This window comes from Marmota flaviventris, chromosome 7 (genome assembly GCF_047511675.1).
Source record: "Marmota flaviventris isolate mMarFla1 chromosome 7, mMarFla1.hap1, whole genome shotgun sequence".
NCBI lineage: Eukaryota > Metazoa > Chordata > Mammalia > Rodentia > Sciuridae > Marmota > Marmota flaviventris.
Genome location: NC_092504.1, coordinates 127,283,565 through 127,304,157, shown reverse-complemented (window position 1 = coordinate 127,304,157; position 20,593 = coordinate 127,283,565). Strand labels below are relative to the sequence as shown.

The following is a 20,593-nucleotide window of genomic DNA, read 5'->3' as shown; positions in this document are numbered from 1 at the left end:
TCTAGATTTTCCTTTTTTTCTTAAAGAAACAAAATAAGGTTAAAGACGTCTTCTGTCCCCCTCCCTGCCTTCTGCTTCCCTAATGTCCCTCTTCTCCCTAGCCTCCCTTTGCCTCTTACAGGCCCCAGTTTGGGAATGAGTGGGCGGGACCAGGGCGGAGCGAACAGAAGTGGGCGGGCCCTTCTCCGTCGACGCGGCCCGTAAGGACGCTGTGACGTAAGAGGACATCCGGTTTTTCCCCTAGTGTCCGAAGCCGGCTGTCTCCGCCTTCCCGGGTCTCCGTGCCCTTTTCCCCTGAGTCCTGGTCTACGAGTTGGATTTGCTGCCGCCGCGAGCCAGCCTCACGCCGTTCCCTGTCCCTCGGCCGCGGAAGAGCGCCGGCCTCCCCGCGAGGGTGAGCGAAGCCGGCTGGGCGTGCGCGGTGGGGTGTCCCGCGCGGGTGGCGGTCGGCGGTTCCCGAGCCTCGTGGCGCCTCGGCCGTCTCTGGACGCCGCCTCCACCCACCGGGTGCTCTTGCTCCAGGCCTTGCTCGCCAATCCTCGGGGACCCCGCGCTGGTGGCCTCCCTGGGTGACCCGAAGGAGTCCGGAAGTTAGTGCGTTAGTGGAGAGGGCGTGGACCCGTGTAAGGCTGGGACGAGGCGTTCGCTCCTCAGTGGCCCAAACAAGTTGGAGGGAAAAAAATGAGGCTCAGTTTTGTCATTGAGATCGAAAGCCCTCTCTGCCTGGGCACGCAGACGTTCGTCCTCAGGATCACCGCGTGATGACTCTCTGACCTCTGGGCAGGGCTCTGCGCCGTTTAGAGATCTATCTATATCTATGAAAAGTGTCCTGGTGACTTGGACGTTATTTAAGTAACCACCATTAACTCTGTTGGCCAGTCTGCCCATAGTGGAGCGTCTGTACCGTTTTTGCTTACTGCTTGGTTTTGATTGGATGTTCCATTATGAAAACTAGTTCGGAAGTTTTCCTAAGTGAGGAAGGCCAGTTTTGAAGGCCTTACTTTGATAAATATGGTAAACATGTGTAGTGTTGAAACATAAATTTGAACCCTGTTAAAGTTATATGTTTACTGTTTGTAAAGAGAAGATAACTAGAACAACTGCCAAAGAAATTGTGGTACATATGTTTAATATCTTTTCAGACCGGCTTGAATTTATAGTTAATGGTGGCATTTGATTTGATGTTTTATTTAGATATCATGAAGTAAGACATTGTACTTAATGTCTTGGCAGACTTAGGTCATCTGACTGTGTAGTTCAAAAAGTGATTTAAATTGGGTTCAAATGTGCTTTTAAATGATTTCTTGTTCTATATTTCATTGAATTTTTTTTTTTTTTTTAAATGAGGAACAGGTTACTTAACATCAGACCAACTTTTTTTTTTTTTTTTTGGTGGGCGATAAAACTACTTGGCTTTTAGCATAATTTCTTTTGATGTTTATATATTTTAGAATTGTTTGGTAGTACAATTAAGGACCTTATTTTAAAGACACTTTTTGGGGGAATGTGTGCTTAGTATTTATTTCATGGTCCCCCCAAAAGAGTTTAGTTTAAAATTTAACAACAATAAGAACACTTTATTTTACTGTTTTTGAGTTTATTAAAATAGTAAGTGTAACTAGGCAATTATATCTTTTCTGTTCTCTTGTGTAGAAAGAGGAGAAAATGCCTAAAAAAAAGACTGGAGCAAGGAAGAAGGCTGAAAACCGCCGAGAACGTGAAAAACAGCTAAGAGCATCAAGAAGCACTGTAGATTTAGCTAAACACCCATGTAATGCTTCAATGGTAACACTTTTTTCCCCTAAACTATGTCATGTTTTATCTGAAATATACCTGAAGAAATTTTAATAGTGTTCCCCCATTTATTTTATTGATGAGTCTGAAACTTATTCTAGAGACATGTTTCCTTATTTTCACAAACACTGAGTAGCAGTGATTTTTTATTTTATTTTATATTACATAGAAAACCTAGACTATTAACTCGGATATCGTTGGTGATAGATACTGAACAAAAATAGATAACAGGAGCTGTGTACAATTTTCCAGTTGCTCTAGCCTTATGTTCCATAACTCTGTTTGTTGTAGTTGGATTTTCGTCTTTTTCACTTAGCAAATTTTAATTCATTTGACTTATTTTTTCTCTCAACAACGTTCCAACATCTCTTGTGTTCCTGTTCTGCTGCCTTATTAGTTGTGCTGCATGGATTAGTCTTAATAAATTCAGGCTGGTTTGAATGGTGAAAGTTGTAAAAAAGCAAAGGATTATATCATCATTACCTTTTTCCTTTATTTGATCATGTTTCTTTGAGATATCTCATTTCTTCTCATTTCCATGCTTCTCTACTTTTTCTATTCCTACTGTTATTCATTTTTCCCTTTTTTTGTTTTATCAAAGATGCATGAAATGACTTAATGACTTAATTTAGCAAATATTTTGTGCCATACTATTTTATATACTGTGGGGATACATAGATGAGTGACATGTTTCCTGTTTCCACAAGCTTATAGTTCCGTTGTGTTGCGTACTACTCAGGACAGGACTTGCTTATTTATAAAAACAAATATAACTTAAATACCTTGGAAAAATAGTTTATTGAATGGATGATGGAATAATTCATGTAGCTATGAAGGGGAAGGATATAGCTGGGGCTCATGGACAGATGAAACCCAGGACAACTTGTAGTTGCTTTTTGCATTTGTTTCTTTTTGCTTATTAGTTCCATTTTCTCATACTTAGTTTATTTATTTAACTTCGCAGTTACAGATAGGTTGCATATATCATATATTTTGTTGAGCTCAGATGGAAAGAACTCTTTCCTTATTGTAGTAAATAGATACTACAGGAAATTGTATGTAGGTTGGTGCTGAGCCAGTACCCATCCCAGGACTAACATATATGGTGAGGGGGATAGGAGTTAGGAGCAAAATTAAATAGCACAGGTATGACAGTGGGATTCCCTTCTGAGTATCAAAGTCCTTTCCAGAGCAAAACAATAATAGCATATGTAAATACATGCAATGAGTACTGTATCTGGATAATGTTTCAGTAAAGGTACAGTGTAATTCTTAGGACTTAGATGTGATAAAATTGTGTGTGGGTGGGGTGCATTTCACAGAGAAGGTGGAATTATAACCCAAACTTCCAAAAAGTAGAGATTTAATGAGTAGTGTTGAATAAGTAAAGCCCCGGAGAGGGGAGAGTGCAAGACATATTTGGGGAAAGGCTAATAAGGTAACTTGAGTATTAAAAGAACAAGCCTGAAAAGTGGTTAAGGATCAGACTGTGGTGAGCATTTAAAGCCATGTTAAAATATAGATATTCTGTGGTCTTTATTATTTTTGCATTCTTCGTTTCTTGCGTCCATTCTGTAGTATTTAACTTCTTAAACAATCAAAAAAGAGACCAGCATAGTATTTAGCCTCTTTAATGATAATGCCACTTCCTCTTCTAGTGTGTTATGCCCAGAATATACCTTTGTTTTGTGTCTTTGTTATCTAATTAGGTATAGACGCTTGTGTGCCTGGGTGGAGTTGGAGGATTTGGGGTTGTGCTACTTAAATTTTAACACAGAAAACTAGAGATTCTTTATAATGTAAGTAAATTTGCACTTTTCAGCAACAGAAAAATTAATGTTATGTTTTTACATCTTATAGGAATGTGACAAGTGTCAGAGGTAAACTTTCTTTTTTTTCCCCCTATCTACATACATTAAAAGAGTCCCTCTGATGTTTTATCTGAAATATTTACCATATTTAAAATTTTTTATTTTACATGACAAGGCGGCAGAAGAATAGAGCATTTTGCTATTTTTGTAATTCTGTACAGAAGTTGCCAATATGTGCACAGTGTGGTAAGTATATAACTACGGATGCCTACCTTTTATCAAAATGTGTGTGGCAGTTAATCAGCTTGAAAACCTATATGTTCATTATTATTGCTTACATTAAGGTAAATGCCTTACCATTACAACAAAGTGTTTCTTAAAAAGTGTTATTTGGTCTACCAAAATACTTCAAGTGTTAGTTTTGCCTCTTTGATATACTGTCGGAAAATAGTGAAGGTAAAAATCTAGAAATAGGGCTGGGAATATAGCTCCCATGAACAGGGCCCTGGGTTCAATCCCCAGCACCACAGGGAGGAAAAAATCTAGAAATAGTTTATCAGCAAGTTGTTTTAAAAATTAAAAGATCAGATTCTAGCTTAATATAATGTCTGATGATCTTAAATTTTTAATTATACAAACCTTAGTCGTGTCAATATTCATATTTTCTCTGTTTTGAATTTTGATTCCTGCTGATAGTCTCTATGGTTTCTTAAAACTTATTGGGGATAATTTTATTCCACATGTACCCGTTTCTTACTTTGATCAGTTCTTTTCCTGTTTGATATTTACATGTTATTTTTGAGTTTCCTCAAATGTATTCCCAAATGCTTGAAATAAGAGTTTTTAAGTCACATACTGTTTCCAATTATTGGTGGAAACTTTTACCCTGAAATAATTATTCAGAATAAAATTGATTATTTATGTTAAAAGTACTGAAGATGCACAATAAAGAAGCCCGATCAATTTTATTAACTTCAGATTTACTCCTCCAACTTTATTTGAACAATATCCTTTTATTCATGAGATGCTGGGACAATTTGAGATGTGCTCCTATATGTGTGTAAGTTCGATAATATTGCAGAAAGTTGGTAGTACTTCAGCTACATCTCTGAAAATTTTAGTGTAGTTCTAGCTATCAAAGAAGACATCCCTTCAGTTCTGCATTTAATGAAAAAGAAAACTGACCTGGTTGGAATACTCTTTTGCTTGGTTTTATGTCATTACTTTATAAAGGTATTTCTATTTATTTATTTATTTATTTATTTTTTTTTTTTAATTTTTTATTGTTGGCTGTTCAAAACATTACATAGTTCTTGATATATCATATTTCACAATTTGATTCAAGTGGGTTATGAGCTCCCATTTTTACCCCATATACAGATTGCAGAATCACATCAGTTACACATCCATTGATTTACATATTGCCATACTAGTGTCTGTTGTATTCTGCTGTCTTTCCTATCCTCTACTATCCCCCCTCCCCTCCCCTCCCCTCCCCTCTTCTCTCTCTGCCCCCTTTACTGACATTCGTTTGTCCCCCTTGTATTATTTTTCCCCTTCCCCTCACTTCCTCTTGTATGTACTTTTGTATACCTCTGAGGGTCTCCTTCCATTTCCATGCATTTTCCCTTCTCTCTCCCTTTCCCTCCCACCTCTCATCCCTGTTTAATGTTAATCTTCTTCTCATGCTCTTCGACCCTACTCTGTTCTTAGCTACTCTCCTTATATCAAAGAAGACATTTGACATTTGTTTTTTAGGGATTGGCTAGCTTCACTTAGCATAATCTGCTCTAATGCCATCCATTTCCCTGTAAATTCTATGATTTTGTCATTTTTTAATGCAGAGTAATACTCCATTGTGTATAAATGCCACATTTTTTTTATCCATTCATCCATTGAAGGGCATCTAGGTTGGTTCCACAGTCTAGCTATTGTGAATTGTGCTGCTATGAACATCGATGTAGCAGTGTCCCTGTAGCATGCTCTTTTTAGGTCTTTAGGGAATAGACCGAGAAGGGGAATAGCTGGGTCAAATGGTGGCTCCATTCCCAGCTTTCCAAGAAATCTCCATACTGCTTTCCAAATTGGCTGCACCAATTTGCAGTCCCACCAGCAATGTACAAGTGTACCCTTTTCCCCACATCCTCGTCAGCACTTGTTGTTGTTTGACTTCATAATGGCTGCCAATCTAACTGGAGTGAGATGGTATCTTAGGGTGGTTTTGATTTGCATTTCTCTGACTGCTAGAGATGGTGAGCATTTTTTCATGTACTTGTTGATTGACTGTATGTCCTCCTCTGAGAAGTGTCTGTTCAGGTCCTTGGCCCATTTGTTGATTGGGTTGTTTGTTCTCTTATTGTCTAATTTTTTGAGCTCTTTGTATACTCTGGATATTAGGGCTCTATCTGAAGTGTGAGGAGTAAAGATTTGTTCCCAGGATGTAGGCTCTCTATTTACCTCTCTTATTGTATCTTTTGCTGAGAAAAAACTTTTTAGTTTGAGTAAGTCCCATTTGTTGATTCTAGTTATTAACTTTTGTGCTATGGGTGTCCTATTGAGGAATTTGGAGCCCGACCCCACCGACTGTAGATCGTAGCCAACTTTTTCTTCTATCAGACGGCGCGTCTCTGATTTGATATCAAGCTCCTTGATCCATTTTGAATTCACTTTTGTGCATGGAGAGAAAGGGATTCAGTTTCATTTTGTTGCATATGGATTTCCAGTTTTCCCAGCACCATTTGTTGAAGATGCTATCCTTCCTCCATTGCATGCTTTTAGCCCCTTTATCAAATATAAGATAGTTGTAGTTTTGTGGATTGGTTTCTGTGTCCTCTATTCTGTACCATTGGTCCACCTGCCTGTTTTGGTACCAGTACCATGCTGTTTTTGTTACTATTGCTCTGTAATATAGTTTGAAGTCTGGTATCGCTATACCGCCTGATTCACACTTCCTGCTTAGCATTGTTTTTGCTATTCTGGGTCTTTTATTTTTCCATATGAATTTCATGATTGCTTTCTCTATTTCTACAAGAAATGCCGTTGGGATTTTGATTGGCATTGCATTAAACCTATAGAGAACTTTTGGTAATATCGCCATTTTGATGATGTTAGTTCTGCCTATCCATGAACAGGGTATATTTTTCCATCTTCTAAGATCTTCTTCTATTTCTCTCTTTAGGGTTCTGTAGTTTTCATTGTATAAGTCTTTCACCTCTTTTGTTAGGTTGATTCCCAAGTATTTTATTTTTTTTGAAGATATTGTGAATGGAGTGGTTGTCCTCATTTCCATTTCAGAGGATTTGTCGCTGATATACAGGAATGCCTTTGATTTATGCGTGTTGATTTTATATCCTGCCACTTTGCTGAATTCATTTATTAGCTCTAATAGTTTCTTTGTAGACCCTTTTGGGTCTGCTAGGTATAGAATCATGTCATCTGCAAATAGTGATAATTTAAGTTCTTCTTTTCCTATTTTGATGCCTTTAATTTCTTTCGTCTGTCTAATTGCTCTGGCCAGTGTTTCGAGAACTATGTTGAACAGAAGTGGTGAGAGAGGGCATCCCTGTCTTGTTCCAGATTTTAGAGGGAATGCCTTCAATTTTTCTCCATTCAGAATGATGCTAGCCTGAGGCTTAGCATAGATTGCTTTTACAATATTGAGGTATGTTCCTGTTATCCCTAGTTTTTCTAGAGTTTTGAACATAAAGGGATGCTGTACTTTGTCGAATGCTTTTTCCGCATCTATCGAGATGATCATATGGTTCTTATTTTTAAGTCTATTGATGTGGTGAATAACATTTATTGATTTCCTTATATTGAACCAGCCTTGCATCCCAGGGATGAATCCTACTTGATCATGGTGCACAATTTTTTTGATGTGCCTTTGTATCCGAGTGGCCAGAATTTTATTGAGGATTTTTGCATCTAGGTTCATTAGAGATATTGGTCTGTAGTTTTCTTTCTTTGAAGTGTCTTTGTCTGGTTTAGGTATCAGGGTGATGTTGGCCTCGTAGAATGAATTTGGAAGTTCTCCCTCTTTTTCTATTTCCCGAAGTAGCTTGAAAAGTATTGGTATTAGTTCCTCTTTAAAGGTTTTGTAAAACTCTGCTGTATACCCATCCGGTCCTGGGCTTTTCTTAGTTGGTAGTCTTTTGATGGTTTCTTCTATTTCCTCAATTGATATTGGTCTGTTTAGGTTGTCTATATCCTCCTGACTCAATCTGGGCAGATCATATGACTTAAGAAATTTATCTATGCCTTCACTATCTTCTAATTTATTGGAGTATAAGGATTCAAAATAATTTTTGATTATCTTCTGTATTTCTGAAGTGTCTGTTGTGATATTGCCTCTTTCATCCCGTATGTTAGTGATTTGAGTTCTCTCTCTTCTTCTCTTCGCTAGCATGGCTAAGGGTCTGTCGATTTTGTTTATTTTTTCAAAGAACCAACTTTTAGTTTTGTCAACTTTTTCAATTGTTTCTTTTGTTTCGATTTCATTGATTTCAGCTCTGATTTTAATTATTTCTTGCCTTCTACTTCTTTTGCTGTTGTTTTGCTCTTCTTTTTCTAGGATTTTGAGATGAAGTATGAGATCATTTATTTGTTGGTTTTTTTCTTTTTTTAAGGAATGAACTCCAAGCAATGAATTTTCCTCTTAGAACTGCTTTCAATGTGTCCCATAGATTCCGATATGTTGTGTCTGTGTTTTCATTAATCTCTAAGAATTTTTTAATTTCCTCCTTGATGTCTTCTATAACCCATTGATCATTCAGTAACCTATTGTTCATTCTCCAAGTGATATATTCTTTTTCCTTCCTTCTTTTATCGTTGATTTTCAGTTTCATTCCATTATGATCAGATAGGATGCATGGTATTATCTCTACTCCTTTGTATTGTCTAAGAGTTTCCCTGTGACATAATATATGATCTATTTTTGAGAAGGATCCATGTGCTGCTGAGAAAAAAGTGTAACTGTTTGATGTTGGGTGGTATATTCTATATATGTCAATTAAGTCTAGGTTATTAATTGTGTTATTGAGTTCTATAGTTTCCTTATTCAACTTTTGTTTGGAAGATCTGTCCAGTGGTGAGAGAGGTGTGTTGAAGTCTCCCATGATTATGGTATGGTGGTCTATTAGACTCTTGAACTTGAGAAGAGTTTGTTTGATGAACATAGCTGCACCATTGTTTGGGGCATATATATTTATGATTGTTATGTCTTGTTGGTGTATGGTTCCCTTGAGCAGTATGTAGTGTCCCTCTTTATCCCTTTTGATTAACTTTGGCTTAAAATCTATTTTATTTGATATGAGTATGGATACTCCTGCTTGTTTCCGAAGTCCATATGAGTGATATGATTTTTCCCAACCTTTCACCTTCAGCCTATGTATGTCTTTTCCTATCAAATGCGTCTCCTGTAGGCAGCATATTGTTGGGTCTTGTTTTGTGATCCATTTTACTAGCCTGTGTCTCTTGATTGGTGAGTTTAAGCCATTAACATTTAGGGTTATTATTGAGATATGGGTTGTTCTTCCAGCCATATTTGTTTATTTATGTTACTAAACATGGTTTGTTTTCCACTTTGATTATTTTCCCCCCTTTAGTGTCCTACCTCCCACTGTTGGTTTTCATTGTTATTTTCCATTTCCTCTTCCTGTAATGTTTTGCCAAGGATGTTTTGAAGAGATGGTTTTCTAGCTGCAAATTCTTTTAACTTTTGTTTATCGTGGAAGGTTTTAATTTCATCTTCCATCCCGAAGCTTAATTTCGCTGGAAACACAATTCTTGGTTGGAACCCATTTTCTTTCAGTGTTTGAAATATGTTATTCCAGGATCTTCTAGCTTTCAGAGTCTGTGTTGAAAGATCAGCTGTTATCCTGATTGGCTTACCCCTAAATGTGATCTGCTTCCTTTCTCTTGTAGCTTTTAAAATTCTCTCCTTATTCTGTATGTTGGGCATCTTCATTATAATGTGTCTAGGTGTGGGTCTCTTATGATTTTGCACATTCAGCGTCCTGTAGGCTTCTAGGATTTGGGGTTCTATCTCATTCTTCAAGTCTGGGAAGTTTTCTCGAATTATTTCATTGAATAGATTGCTCATTCCTTTGGTTTGAAACTCTGTTCCTTCCTGTATCCCAATGACTCTTAAATTTGGTCTCTTGATGTTATCCCATATTTCTTGGATGTTCTGCTCATGGTTTCTTAACAGTCTTGCTGAGCTGTCTATGTTCTTTTCAAGTTGAAATACTTTATCTTCATTGTCTGATGTTCTGTCTTCTAAGTGTTCTACTCTGCTGGTAGTATTCTCAATTGAGTTTTTAAGTTGGCTTATTGCTTCCTGCATTTCTAGGATTTCTGTTTGTTTGTTTTTTATAACCTCTATTTCCCTGTATAGTTGATCTTTTGCTTCTTGGATTTGTTTATGTAATTCATTGTTGAAGTGATCTTTCATTGTCTGATTTTGCTGTCTGATGTCTTCCTTGAGACTCCAGATCATCTGAAGCATGTATATCCTGAATTCTTTATCTGACATTCCATCAGCTGCAGCTATTACCTCTTCTAAAGTTGAGTTGACCTGCAATGCTTGTGGTCCTTTCTTTCCTTGTCTCTTCATACTGTTCGCGTTCCTTTCTTCTTGGTGAAACTGTTGTGCTATTGAATTTTCCCCCTATATATTTATATTGGTCTTGTATAGTTGCAAAGTCTCCCTCGCAGGCGCGGGCAGCGGCTCTGCCCCTCCGCCAATTGGGGCAATGTGCCTACCACGCCGGCAGGCCGCTGGGCCTGCTCTGCCAGTCGGTAGCAGGTCCGCCGTCCTTGCAGGCGCGGGCGGCGGCTCTGTCCCTCTGCGGGCCGCTAGGCTTGTTCTGTCGGTGGTCGCAGTTCTGCCTACTTTGCAGGCGCAGGCTGCGGCACTGCCCCTCTGCAGGCCTCTGGGGCTGTACTGCCAGTGGGTCGCAGGTCCGCCTACTTTGCAGGCGTGGGGGGGGGGGGGGCTCTACCCTTCCTCAGGCCACTGGGCCTGTTCTGTCTCTCGGTTGCAGGTCTGACCTGTTCTGATGGTGGTCTCAGTTCCGACTACCTTGCAGGCGCGGGGGGGGGAGGGGGCGGCTCTGCCTCTCAGCAGGCCGCTGCTCCTCTTCTGCCGGTGGGTCGCAGGCCCGCCTACCTTGCAGGAGTGATTGGAAGCTCTGTCCCGCCGCGGGCCACTGGGCCTTTTCTGTCGGTGGTCACCCTTCCCCTACCTGGCAGGCGAGGGGGGTGGGGGGCGGCTCTGCCCCTCAGCAGGCCGCTGGGCCTGCTCTGTGTTTGGTCCCAGTTCCCTCTACTATGCCGGCGCAGGGGGAGGGGGCGGCTCAGCCTCTATTTATTTATTTTAGTTGTTGAGAGACCTTTATTTATTTATACATGCTTCACACATGCCAGGCAAGTGTGCTACCGCTGAGCCACAGCCTCAGCCCTTTTGTCATTACTTTATAAAAGACAGTAGAAGGAAAAAATATTTTGTGGAAGGTTAAAAGGTAAAGTCTCCCCATATTTTTAGTGTCTCTAGGCTTGGATTGGGTAAGAGCTGTACTTGGGTGCATTTTCTACTTACTGATTCTTCTTAGTGTTAGACATCTAAAAGTTGGGTAGCTGCTGCCTGCCTCATTTCCAGTTTCTCTTTCTTCCCATTTCCTGTTGTCTAACTTTGTTTCCCAGGAAATCATGATGATAGAAAATTGAGCATTTTCTATTTCTCTTGTTTTCCACTTTGTTGAATCTTGTTGGGTGATCAGTATATTATCATTAATGTTTGCATTGTATCTGATAAGCAGATTTCCTGATAATGTTTGGATTGGTAATTTGCTATTAGATCAGAACCTTTGTGGGTGTTGTGATTTTTTAGTTGTAACACTATATTCTTGGTTTGTGTGCTCATTTGGGTATGATTTAAGCTTCAAACTAGACTTTTTTTTTTTTTTTAATTTTTTAGTTTTCGGAGGACACAACATCTTTGTTTGTATGTGGTGCTGAGGATCGAACCCGGGCTGCACGCATGCTAGGCGAGCGTGCTACTGCTTGAGCCACATCCCCAGCCCTCAAACTAGACTTTTTAATGTGTGTTATAAAATGTAAAATTCATTTTAAGGTGTGACTTTTTAAAATGTTTTGATTTATCTGAGAAATCATAAGATTTTAAAATGTTAAAATGATCATTAAATTACCAAGTGTAACCTGCAATTTTAGTTTTTATTTTCATAGGACTTGGTCTGAGTCAAAAGAATTAGTGAATTCTTGCATGTATTACTATGTAGCCCTAATAGTGCAAGTTTTTTTCTGTACTAGGAAAAACAAAGTGCATGATGAAGTCTTCGGACTGTGTCATAAAGCATGCTGGCGTATACAGTACTGGCCTTGCTATGGTGGTAAGCTGCTTGTTTCATCTGACATTGGGTGGTTTCTGAGAATAAGAAAAAGTCATTCTGACCAAGAGTTATTTTTTTTCTAAATAGCAGTGCTTTGTCTCTTGTTTTGGTCAGTTATATCTCAGTGGTACCTTTCTAATGGGTTTTACTCAGGCTTCACAAATATTATTTACTGTTCTGAAAGGCTTTCTTAGCCAGTGTTCAAGCCTTTGTTTAAATAATTGACCAAGTTCTAAACTAATTTTAGGATAAGTGTTTTGTTTTTAACATTACATTTCAAAAAAATGTATATGTGTATTATGTAATATCTTCTTTGCATATACCATTTTTTAAGGAAATTTATTGTTTTAATTAACAGTGGATTGTGTGGTATATTTTGTTCTCTTTTAATAAAACATCTTTTCCTTTTAAATATAAGTTAGTGTATTCCGGTTTTTTCTTTTATGCTTTAAGTTTAATTTGTAGTCTGATGAAAGTGATATTGTTTTTGTGTCAAGAGAAGTATTTTATGGTAATTTATAGTTTTTTATGGTAATTCTCCAAAAATAAATAGTTTTCTACTATGAAGCATACTTTTTTCTTGTCACTTGGTAGTCTGGTCTGTGAGCTTTCTTTCCAGATTCTGGTAACCACTCCTTCCCCTCATTTGTCCATTTAGGTGTTAGAGGTGGTCACTGTATCATCTCTTGATATCCACCCCCCCCCCCCAAGCCCTTCCCTGTTATTTATAAATAATCTCTTGAAAATCTTAATTTATCTAATTTCAGAGTGCCTTCTCTTTCTTGTTACAACCCTGACGATTTAAGACATATCTTTAAGGGTTGCAAAACTCTATTGATAAGCCATTTTTTTTACAAGTCAACAAGTATTCTTCAGGTTTACTGTTTACTATTTGCTTTTTTTTTTTTTTTTTTGTTACAGAACCTTGAATAGCAGAGTATTACATTGAGATTTAGGACTGACTTTAAATCTTAGGTCATGTGTAATCCAGGTCTGGGATTTGGATTTAGTCTTGGGCCTCACATTTCTCATTAATAAAGAAAAGATCATCTGACCTTACTCTGTTAAGATTCTAAGATAAGATTCTTTCTCGCTTTTACTATTCTGTAGGTGTCAGTGTATCATTGAAAAATTCATTATTTTTTAAAATATTTTTTAAAGATGTTGATGAACCTTATTTTATTTATATGTGGTATTGAGAATCAAACCCAGTGCCTCACACATGCTAGGCAAGTGTTCTACCATTGAGCCACAACCCCAGCCCAAAAAATACATTCTTATTCTGTTATCTTGCTATATAATTGGAGAGTCTTACCCTCTAGTTTAGTGTGATGTATTTTACTTCAATTTTTTTTCCACAAAGAATTGTTACAATGATTTAATTTGTAAGTTATCTTTAAAAAGAAGAAAATGGCTGAAGTTTAATATTTTCCCAGGTATTTTAGAAAAGCTATAGGATTGTATTTATGACTTATACAGATAAAAAGGGTTTTTCTTAAATCAAAACCGATGGTATTTGAAAATTCAATTTAGTTATAGGAATTGAAATAGACAAGAAAGCTTAAAATGTGGACTCCAAACTTCATTTGAATTAGAATTAATTTTACTTAATTTAATAATATTAGAGTAGGTGTATAGTTTTCTCCATTGCTTCTTTTTCTTTTGACTTATAACTGAGTTTTGTATATTGCAGGTAGTTGTTGGTGAAGTGATTTTTCAGAGAACTCTTTAATTTTTGCTTGGGGTGAACAGTAAAAATCTTTACTGAAGCTTCCAACTATCTTTGAGTGTTAGTGAAATGCTAAATGAACAGTTGGATGGTTACCATTGGTTAAACAATGATTGCAGCTGGTTAAGGACAGTGATTATATTTTCTTGTTCCTTGGTTGCAGGGTGCAATATGTGACTTCTGTGAAGCTTGGGTTTGCCATGGTAGGAAGTGTCTCAGTACACATGCCTGTGCCTGCCCTCTGACTGATGCTGAGTGTGTTGAATGTGAACGAGGTGTATGGGACCATGGTGAGTGCTTAGATACAGGCATTGAGCTTGGTTATAAGTAAAGGTTGACTTTTAGACATTCTGAATGCTATTTTCAAGATTTTTTTCAGGGTACTGAAAAATTCTAATTACGAGTACTGTTTTGATGATCATTTTAATTGGAAAAGTGATTTATATCAACAGTAATAGTATTGTTTATGTAAGCAATCAGGGAGGGAAGTCTTGGGGAGTAGGTGGTGTCCTTGAGCACTGCATTATGCAAGCTCACTTTTATGGTTCAAGTTCAAGTAGTTGGTTTTTGTTAAAAATTGCTGTGCAATTTGAGTGTACCTCTGAAATCACTTGCCATCTCTTTGCAGTTTTGTATATAAAATTTTAAAAATTATAGTTTATTATATTCATATCTGTGGTTTTCTTTTTTAATCCAATAGGAGGCAGGATATTTAGTTGTTCTTTTTGCCATAACTTTTTGTGCGAAGATGATCAATTTGAGCATCAAGCCAGCTGCCAGGTTTTAGAGGCAGAAACATTTAAATGTAAGTTTTATTTTATTTTTATTTTTTAATGTTAGATGTTCTTTATACCTGAGAGTCTGAAGAGTATAAATGTTAAACTTAATGGAAAGGCAATCAGATTTTTTTTGTTTTGCTTATTATGACCTTCAATTAATGTATCTTTTTTTTTCTTCCTAGTAAAATATTAAAACACATGGTTCTGAAATTTTCAGCAGGGATGCCAGTGGCATATTGATTGAGTCAGTTCTTCATTTTTGTGGACTTGACCAGGCATTGTAGGATTTATAGTAAATGAATACCCAATGTCATGTTTACCTTTAAGTAAAATCACAGTCCACCTTCCTCTGCCATTCCTAGATGTCCTCAAGTGTTATCACCCCTACTTTCTTCTTGCTGTTGGTTTCAGTGGTCGTTAGGGATCAGAATGTGGAGGAAGTACCTGCAAGGGTTGTAAGAAATACAGGTGCCCAGGCGTTATCCCTGAAGATTCTCTTTTGAAGTCTGTAGTGGGTGCCAGGGCATCCATATTTAACCTGTACATATATTTCTCATCCATTTTCCAGTTAAGAACCAGTATTAACAATTGGGTTAGTAATACTGTCATCTTTTACAGATAATATCTTAAAAGGTTAGTTGAAATGAAAATCTACATAAAGCATTAGTCTCTACTGCCTAGCACTTAACCCTCATTAAATCATAGTTACCATCAATAAGAAAAAGGCTAAAATTTCCCATAGTCACTTCTTTTAATTTGGGGCTAATTCCTATTAACCCATAAATTGTGGTTGATAAGTCATTGATCTGATGATATATGTACAACACACACACACTATATAGATGTATGTGTGTGTGTGTGTGTGTGTGTGTATATATATATGAAATTCTCAATATTATGTAGAAACTCAAAGATTAAAAGCATCTCAAAGTGTATAGCATATTTGAACCCATCTTTGTCTTTTGTAGAATGTATAATATAAAAATTGAATTATTTTATTTGGGGCTTGGGAGCTTTTTGTATATTTATAGCATTTGAATCCAAAAGACAGGAAACTGTGATAAGGTGAGAGCAGTAGTAGTTCAGTAAAGGACAAAAGAAGAAAACTGAATAATTGACAGGATTTTAAGTGAATTTCTCTCTCACAGGTGTCTCATGCAATCGTCTTGGTCAGCATTCATGTCTTCGTTGTAAGGTATATTTAAGTATTTTTCTGTTTAGATTTTTTATTATTATTATTTTTGGTATAGAGGATTGACCCAGGTTGCTTAACTACCTAGCCCTTTTTATTTCTTATTTTGAAACAGGGTCTTGCTAAGTTGTTTAGGTCCTCACTCAATTGCTGAAATTGGCCTTGACCTACCTCATCCTCTTGAATCTCTGAGATAACAGGTGTGCACCACCACGCTCAGTATAGGTTTTCTTTTAATTTCTATATACCACTACCAGTCCTTGGATTCTTTCTAGCTATAAATGATCTCTATGTGAAATAAGAATTAATTTAATTCTTTTATTTTTGAGATTGTGAAGTTGAAATTGAGAGGACCTAAAGAATTTCCACTAGTCCTCTGGTTGGCTTGTACTGTTTTTCCCCCTGGTACACAAGTCTCCGGGTTCCTGGCTTAGTGTTTTTTATGTCATATGTTTATGGAAGAACATTGTAACCCCAAGATTGGGAGTGTATTTTAATTACTGTCAAAATGCCCCTGCTTAAAAAACTTTAGGTGAAGTAAGGATTATCATGGCATTCTATTTCCTTATACTGGCTCCAGCATTTCTTTTGGTCAAATATCACTAAGCAGATGCGGCCAATTCACTTTCTCTAAGAAATGTTTTTCTGGGAGGCCGGGCATGGTGGCACATGTAATACCAGCCACTCAGGGGGCCAAGGCAGGATGATTCCAAGTTCTAGGCCAGTTTCAGCAATTTAGCAAGGCTCTCAGCAACTTAGACTCTGTCTTTAAAAAAAAAAAAAAAAAAAAAAATGACAAACAAGATGAAGGACTTGGAATGTAGCTCAGTGGCTCAGTGGTAACATGCCCTGGGTTCAATCACCAATAACAACAACAACAAAAAGAAAGGTTTTTCTGCTTCTTCCTAATCCTATTTGTTCTTTCTCTCCCAACTATGCTGCAGTTTTGCTAGGGCTTTCAGTTTATTGAAAGTGTTCATGCTGTCAAGCTCTTAGGCATTGTCTGTACAGTTTCCTTTGTCTGGAACACTTTCCATGTTTGCTTCCCCTCTTATACCCCCATTCACCTAGGCACCCATTCAGCTAAGACATCGTGCCCCCTGGGAAGCCTTTCTGGATCCTGTGTATGGTTTAGTGCCCCTCCTGTGCACTTCCCTTTCAATGCTTAGTGTTGTGTATGACTCTCCGCCATCTCCAGATAGACTGCTCTGTGAGGGTGGATAGATTGTTCACCATTGTGTCATCAGGGACAGTGGGAATATTGAAATGCTTACAAATACTCTCTGTAGTTAGTCTCTGCCTTGTGTTGGGTCATTATTCACAAGTCCTGGCCAAAACAAAACAAAACAAAAAAACCATCCCATTTTCTTAAGAAAGTGTAATCAGGACTGTGACTAGTTCCAGAAAAATTCTTAAATCTTTATATTTTAACAAAATTCTATCTCTAAATTCTCCTAAAGAGAGAACTGAGGACTAAATTAGAGCAAATTACATTCCATGCTTTTATATAATTGTGTCACAAGGAATCCTAATGTTATATATGACTAAAAAGAACTAAAAAAAAAAAAAAATTTTAAAGGCAAAAAGAAAATTTCCTTGAAATATTGAGTGATATAAATATTTATTTACTCATTTTTACTTTCCCTATATAGGCTTGTTTCTGTGATGAACATACAAGGAGTAAGGTGTTTAAGCAGGAAAAAGGAAAACAGCCTCCTTGCCCTAAATGTGGACATGAAACTCAGGAAACAAAGGATCTTAGCATGTCAAGTAAGACTCTCAAGATACTTAGGAAATGTTTTGCTTCCTTGCTTAGACAACATTTATGTTATTTCTCATATTTTTAAAAATTGCTGTTTCTCCCTTGTCTTTTCTTGAGCAAGTAAGTTTTTCTTGTTTGCTTTTGTTTGTTTTCTACAGGGGGCAATCCTGGGGATGGAACTCAGGGCCTCACACATGCTTGGCAGTTGCTCTACCACTAAGCTCACTTGGAGCCTTGCAAATGGGATTTTATAGCTTTGTAAAATAGATGGGTACTATTTTCCAATTTAACATCAAAAAATACTGACATTCACTTGGGTATTTGTCCCCATTGTCAACAGGAAATACTAGAATTTATGACCAAAAAGAACAACTTTTCTGTTTTTCTAAGGCTTTCTTATTAAATAATTGAAGTTATAAATTCTTAAATCTTCATTACTTGAAAGTCATATTCATTCTGAAGTTATTCTTAGGTGTGTAGTATTTGGGTACAGTGCTTACTTGTGATAAACCATATAATAATTGTTATGGTTTTTTAGAAAATTTTTTATGAAATAAGGCCACTACAAATAAAAAAGTAGTCTACTGTTTACAGTTCTAATCTAACATGCTGACAGTAAAGCAGCTCACCTTTTGTTAAAAACAGGTTTGACTTTACTAAGCATGTCAGAGTGGAACCATAATTTTAAGCACTTAATCAAAGATGTAGTTGTGCATAGGTGAGAATGATGATTTTGCTGATTGTGATATAAAATGTATGCTACTAAGCATTAATGAAAAGTTTTCTAGGGTATCTGCATTATAAAATAGCTCTTAAGAAAAATTTTAATGACATTTTTGTGAGTTACATGATTCAGAAATAACCTTGATTGACTAAATGAAGGGTACTTTAAGTTTTAACTTGCCTTATCTGGAGAATTTTGGTGGTCTAATTTTGTTTTCTTTTTCTAGATTTAATGAAATGACAGCTGTAATCTTTATTTATTGTGTTTGTAGACTCGTTGTGTATTGTATGAAATTAGGAAAATAGGGATTGCTTTTTTATTTGACTGTAATAAGGAGTAAAGTTCCATTATTTTATACATTATTGAAAAAAACAAAGATGTAGAGGATTTCAGAACTAAGATGCATATTTGTCCTTTGTAGCACGCTCTCTGAAATTTGGCCGTCAGACTGGAGTTGAAGAGGGAGATGGAGCTTCTGGTTATGATGCTTATTGGAAGAACCTTTCATCCGACAAGTACGGTGATGCAGGCTACCGTGATGAGGATGATGATGAGTATGATGCAGAGGATGACGAAGAGGAAGAAGATGAAGGTGGAAAGGATTCAGATGCTGAATCATCTGATTTATTTACTAATTTGAATTTAGGAAGGACCTATGCCAGTGGCTATGCTCACTATGAAGAACAAGAGAACTAGGGGAGCTGCTTGCCTGTTGGTGGTTGTGTATGACAAGAGCCAGGAGCACATGTCATGAGGAATCATGTGGGTGTTCAGAAGTACTAGCACTTGACCTTGTTCTATTACCAGTCCCACGAGACTAAGGAGTAGGGCACAGCATTTTTATAGGAACTGATAATCAGGCTTTTAATATGAGAGAAATGAGTTTCAAATGTAAGACATTTATTGATCCAGGCAAATGAAGTATCATGGATTAGATTGCTACTGATTTTAGTAATTTCTTAGTTTTTGCCAATCACATACATATAAAGGTAAAGGAATAAAATGGTAATATATTTATTTGAAATTAAATTACTGTTTTTATTAAAGGAGCACTGCTTAGAAATTCACTGTCTCGTTTTGTAAAATGGATTACTGTATTTTTTCCTTTATGTCTGTCCTCAGAATGAAAGTCATGTGTTATTATATTCTAAATTTTCATTAAATACTCATGTTGTTAGTAGTCATGCATGTTTCAGCATTCGGCCCATTTATCTCTCTTCACAATATATATCATGAACAATCCCTGTTTTAATACCTAAATGTATTGACAAAGGTGACTGACTACCTAACCATTTTTTAGAATTATGATACCAGAAGTAGTATTACAGATGCCTTACCCAGGAAATTTCATTTTTTGGAATAAATGGATGTAGTATTTCACTTTAGAACTTTGATATTTTATTTCTTCTCATTTTTTTTTTCAATTTATTTTGGAAAATATTCCAGTGTTTTTCTATAAACTGCTTCAGTTTTTGCCTAATGAAAATATGTAGCAGAGACTAATTATGTGGCCGATATCACTGAAGGTAGGTGGAGAACTGACAATCCCTGGCACAAGTTCAGTTTTACAATGAATTTGGAGATGTGGTAGAAAGGAAAGTAGTGTCTGGCTGGCTGGTATTATGGATGTATGGAGCAAATTCAGATGGCTGTTGCTCTGCCATTTTTGTTGTAGAGAAACATAATGAACGGGGGGGGGGGGGGGGGGGGGCAATGGAAAGCCAGGTGGGAAAGCCACAGGGCCTGTGTTGGCTGGAAGAAAAGCTTTCCATGTCTCGCAACAGAAGGGCCAAGGAAACAGGACGAAGCCAAACACTGACAGTCTGGATAGTTCTAAGGTAGTTCCCATCCAAGACATCTATTACACCAGAGCACTGCTTAGGAAAACCTGAGACCCAACAAGGAAGATGGTGTTTGAATGGATGTTGCTGAATATTTTTACTCCCTGGACCTTTGAGTCTAGTCAATGCCCACACCTTTCAGTTAAGGACAAGCATTTCCTATTTCTAAGATGGATGACAATGCAGAGGCTTATTTACTCAGGCAATTTGTGCTCCTGCAATCCTTCCCTTATCTTCAGGCCATTATTAAACTTCAGACCTAAAAATAGGGTTAAGTCACAATAAGATCATGCAAAACTCAGGTGCTGGACCTGAGGAAAGGAGTCTGCTGGCTAATTGTAGAATATACTTGGAAAGACTGAAGGAATATGAAGCAGCTCAAGATCAGAATAGAAAATCAGGGGAGAGTATGATGGCAGCTCCCTTGGACTGTAGGAAAGGAGCTGTCGTAAGTTACAGTTTAACACCACAGGTAGGATCCTGGGAGATGTTGTGAATTGATTACCAGAATGGCTTCTAGAAGTACAGAGAAAGCAATGGCTCATTCTGATCC

At 37.3% G+C, this 20,593-nt stretch overlaps 1 protein-coding gene across 2 annotated transcripts; it reads left to right on the top strand.

The window, feature by feature from the left end:
• The first annotated feature begins 232 nt into the window (after positions 1–232).
• Znf330 (zinc finger protein 330) lies at positions 233–19,587 on the top strand. 2 transcript variants are annotated; one of them, XM_027926790.2, is made up of 10 exons: positions 233–394; positions 1,654–1,785; positions 3,655–3,674; positions 3,781–3,851; positions 11,934–12,013; positions 13,906–14,032; positions 14,443–14,547; positions 15,670–15,716; positions 17,366–17,483; positions 18,621–19,587. In XM_027926790.2, the coding sequence occupies exons 2-10, from the start codon at positions 1,666–1,668 to the stop codon at positions 18,893–18,895; spliced, it is 963 nt and encodes a 320-aa protein (XP_027782591.1). In that variant the 5' UTR covers positions 233–394; positions 1,654–1,665; the 3' UTR covers positions 18,896–19,587. The 2 variants fall into 2 exon arrangements, with proteins under 2 accessions (XP_027782591.1, XP_071470756.1); XM_071614655.1 differs by lacking the exon at positions 233–394 and adding an exon at positions 1,096–1,117.
• Positions 19,588–20,593: the final 1,006 nt, after the last annotated feature.

Coding starts and splice junctions, on each gene's coding strand:
- Znf330 (XM_027926790.2), top strand. CDS start 1,666: ATGCCTAAAAAAAAGACTGGAGCAAGGAAGAAGGCTGAAAACCGCCGA. Junction 1,786..3,654: donor ACCCATGTAATGCTTCAATG/GTAACACTTTTT, acceptor TACATCTTATAG/GAATGTGACAAGTGTCAGAG. Junction 17,484..18,620: donor AAAGGATCTTAGCATGTCAA/GTAAGACTCTCA, acceptor TGTCCTTTGTAG/CACGCTCTCTGAAATTTGGC.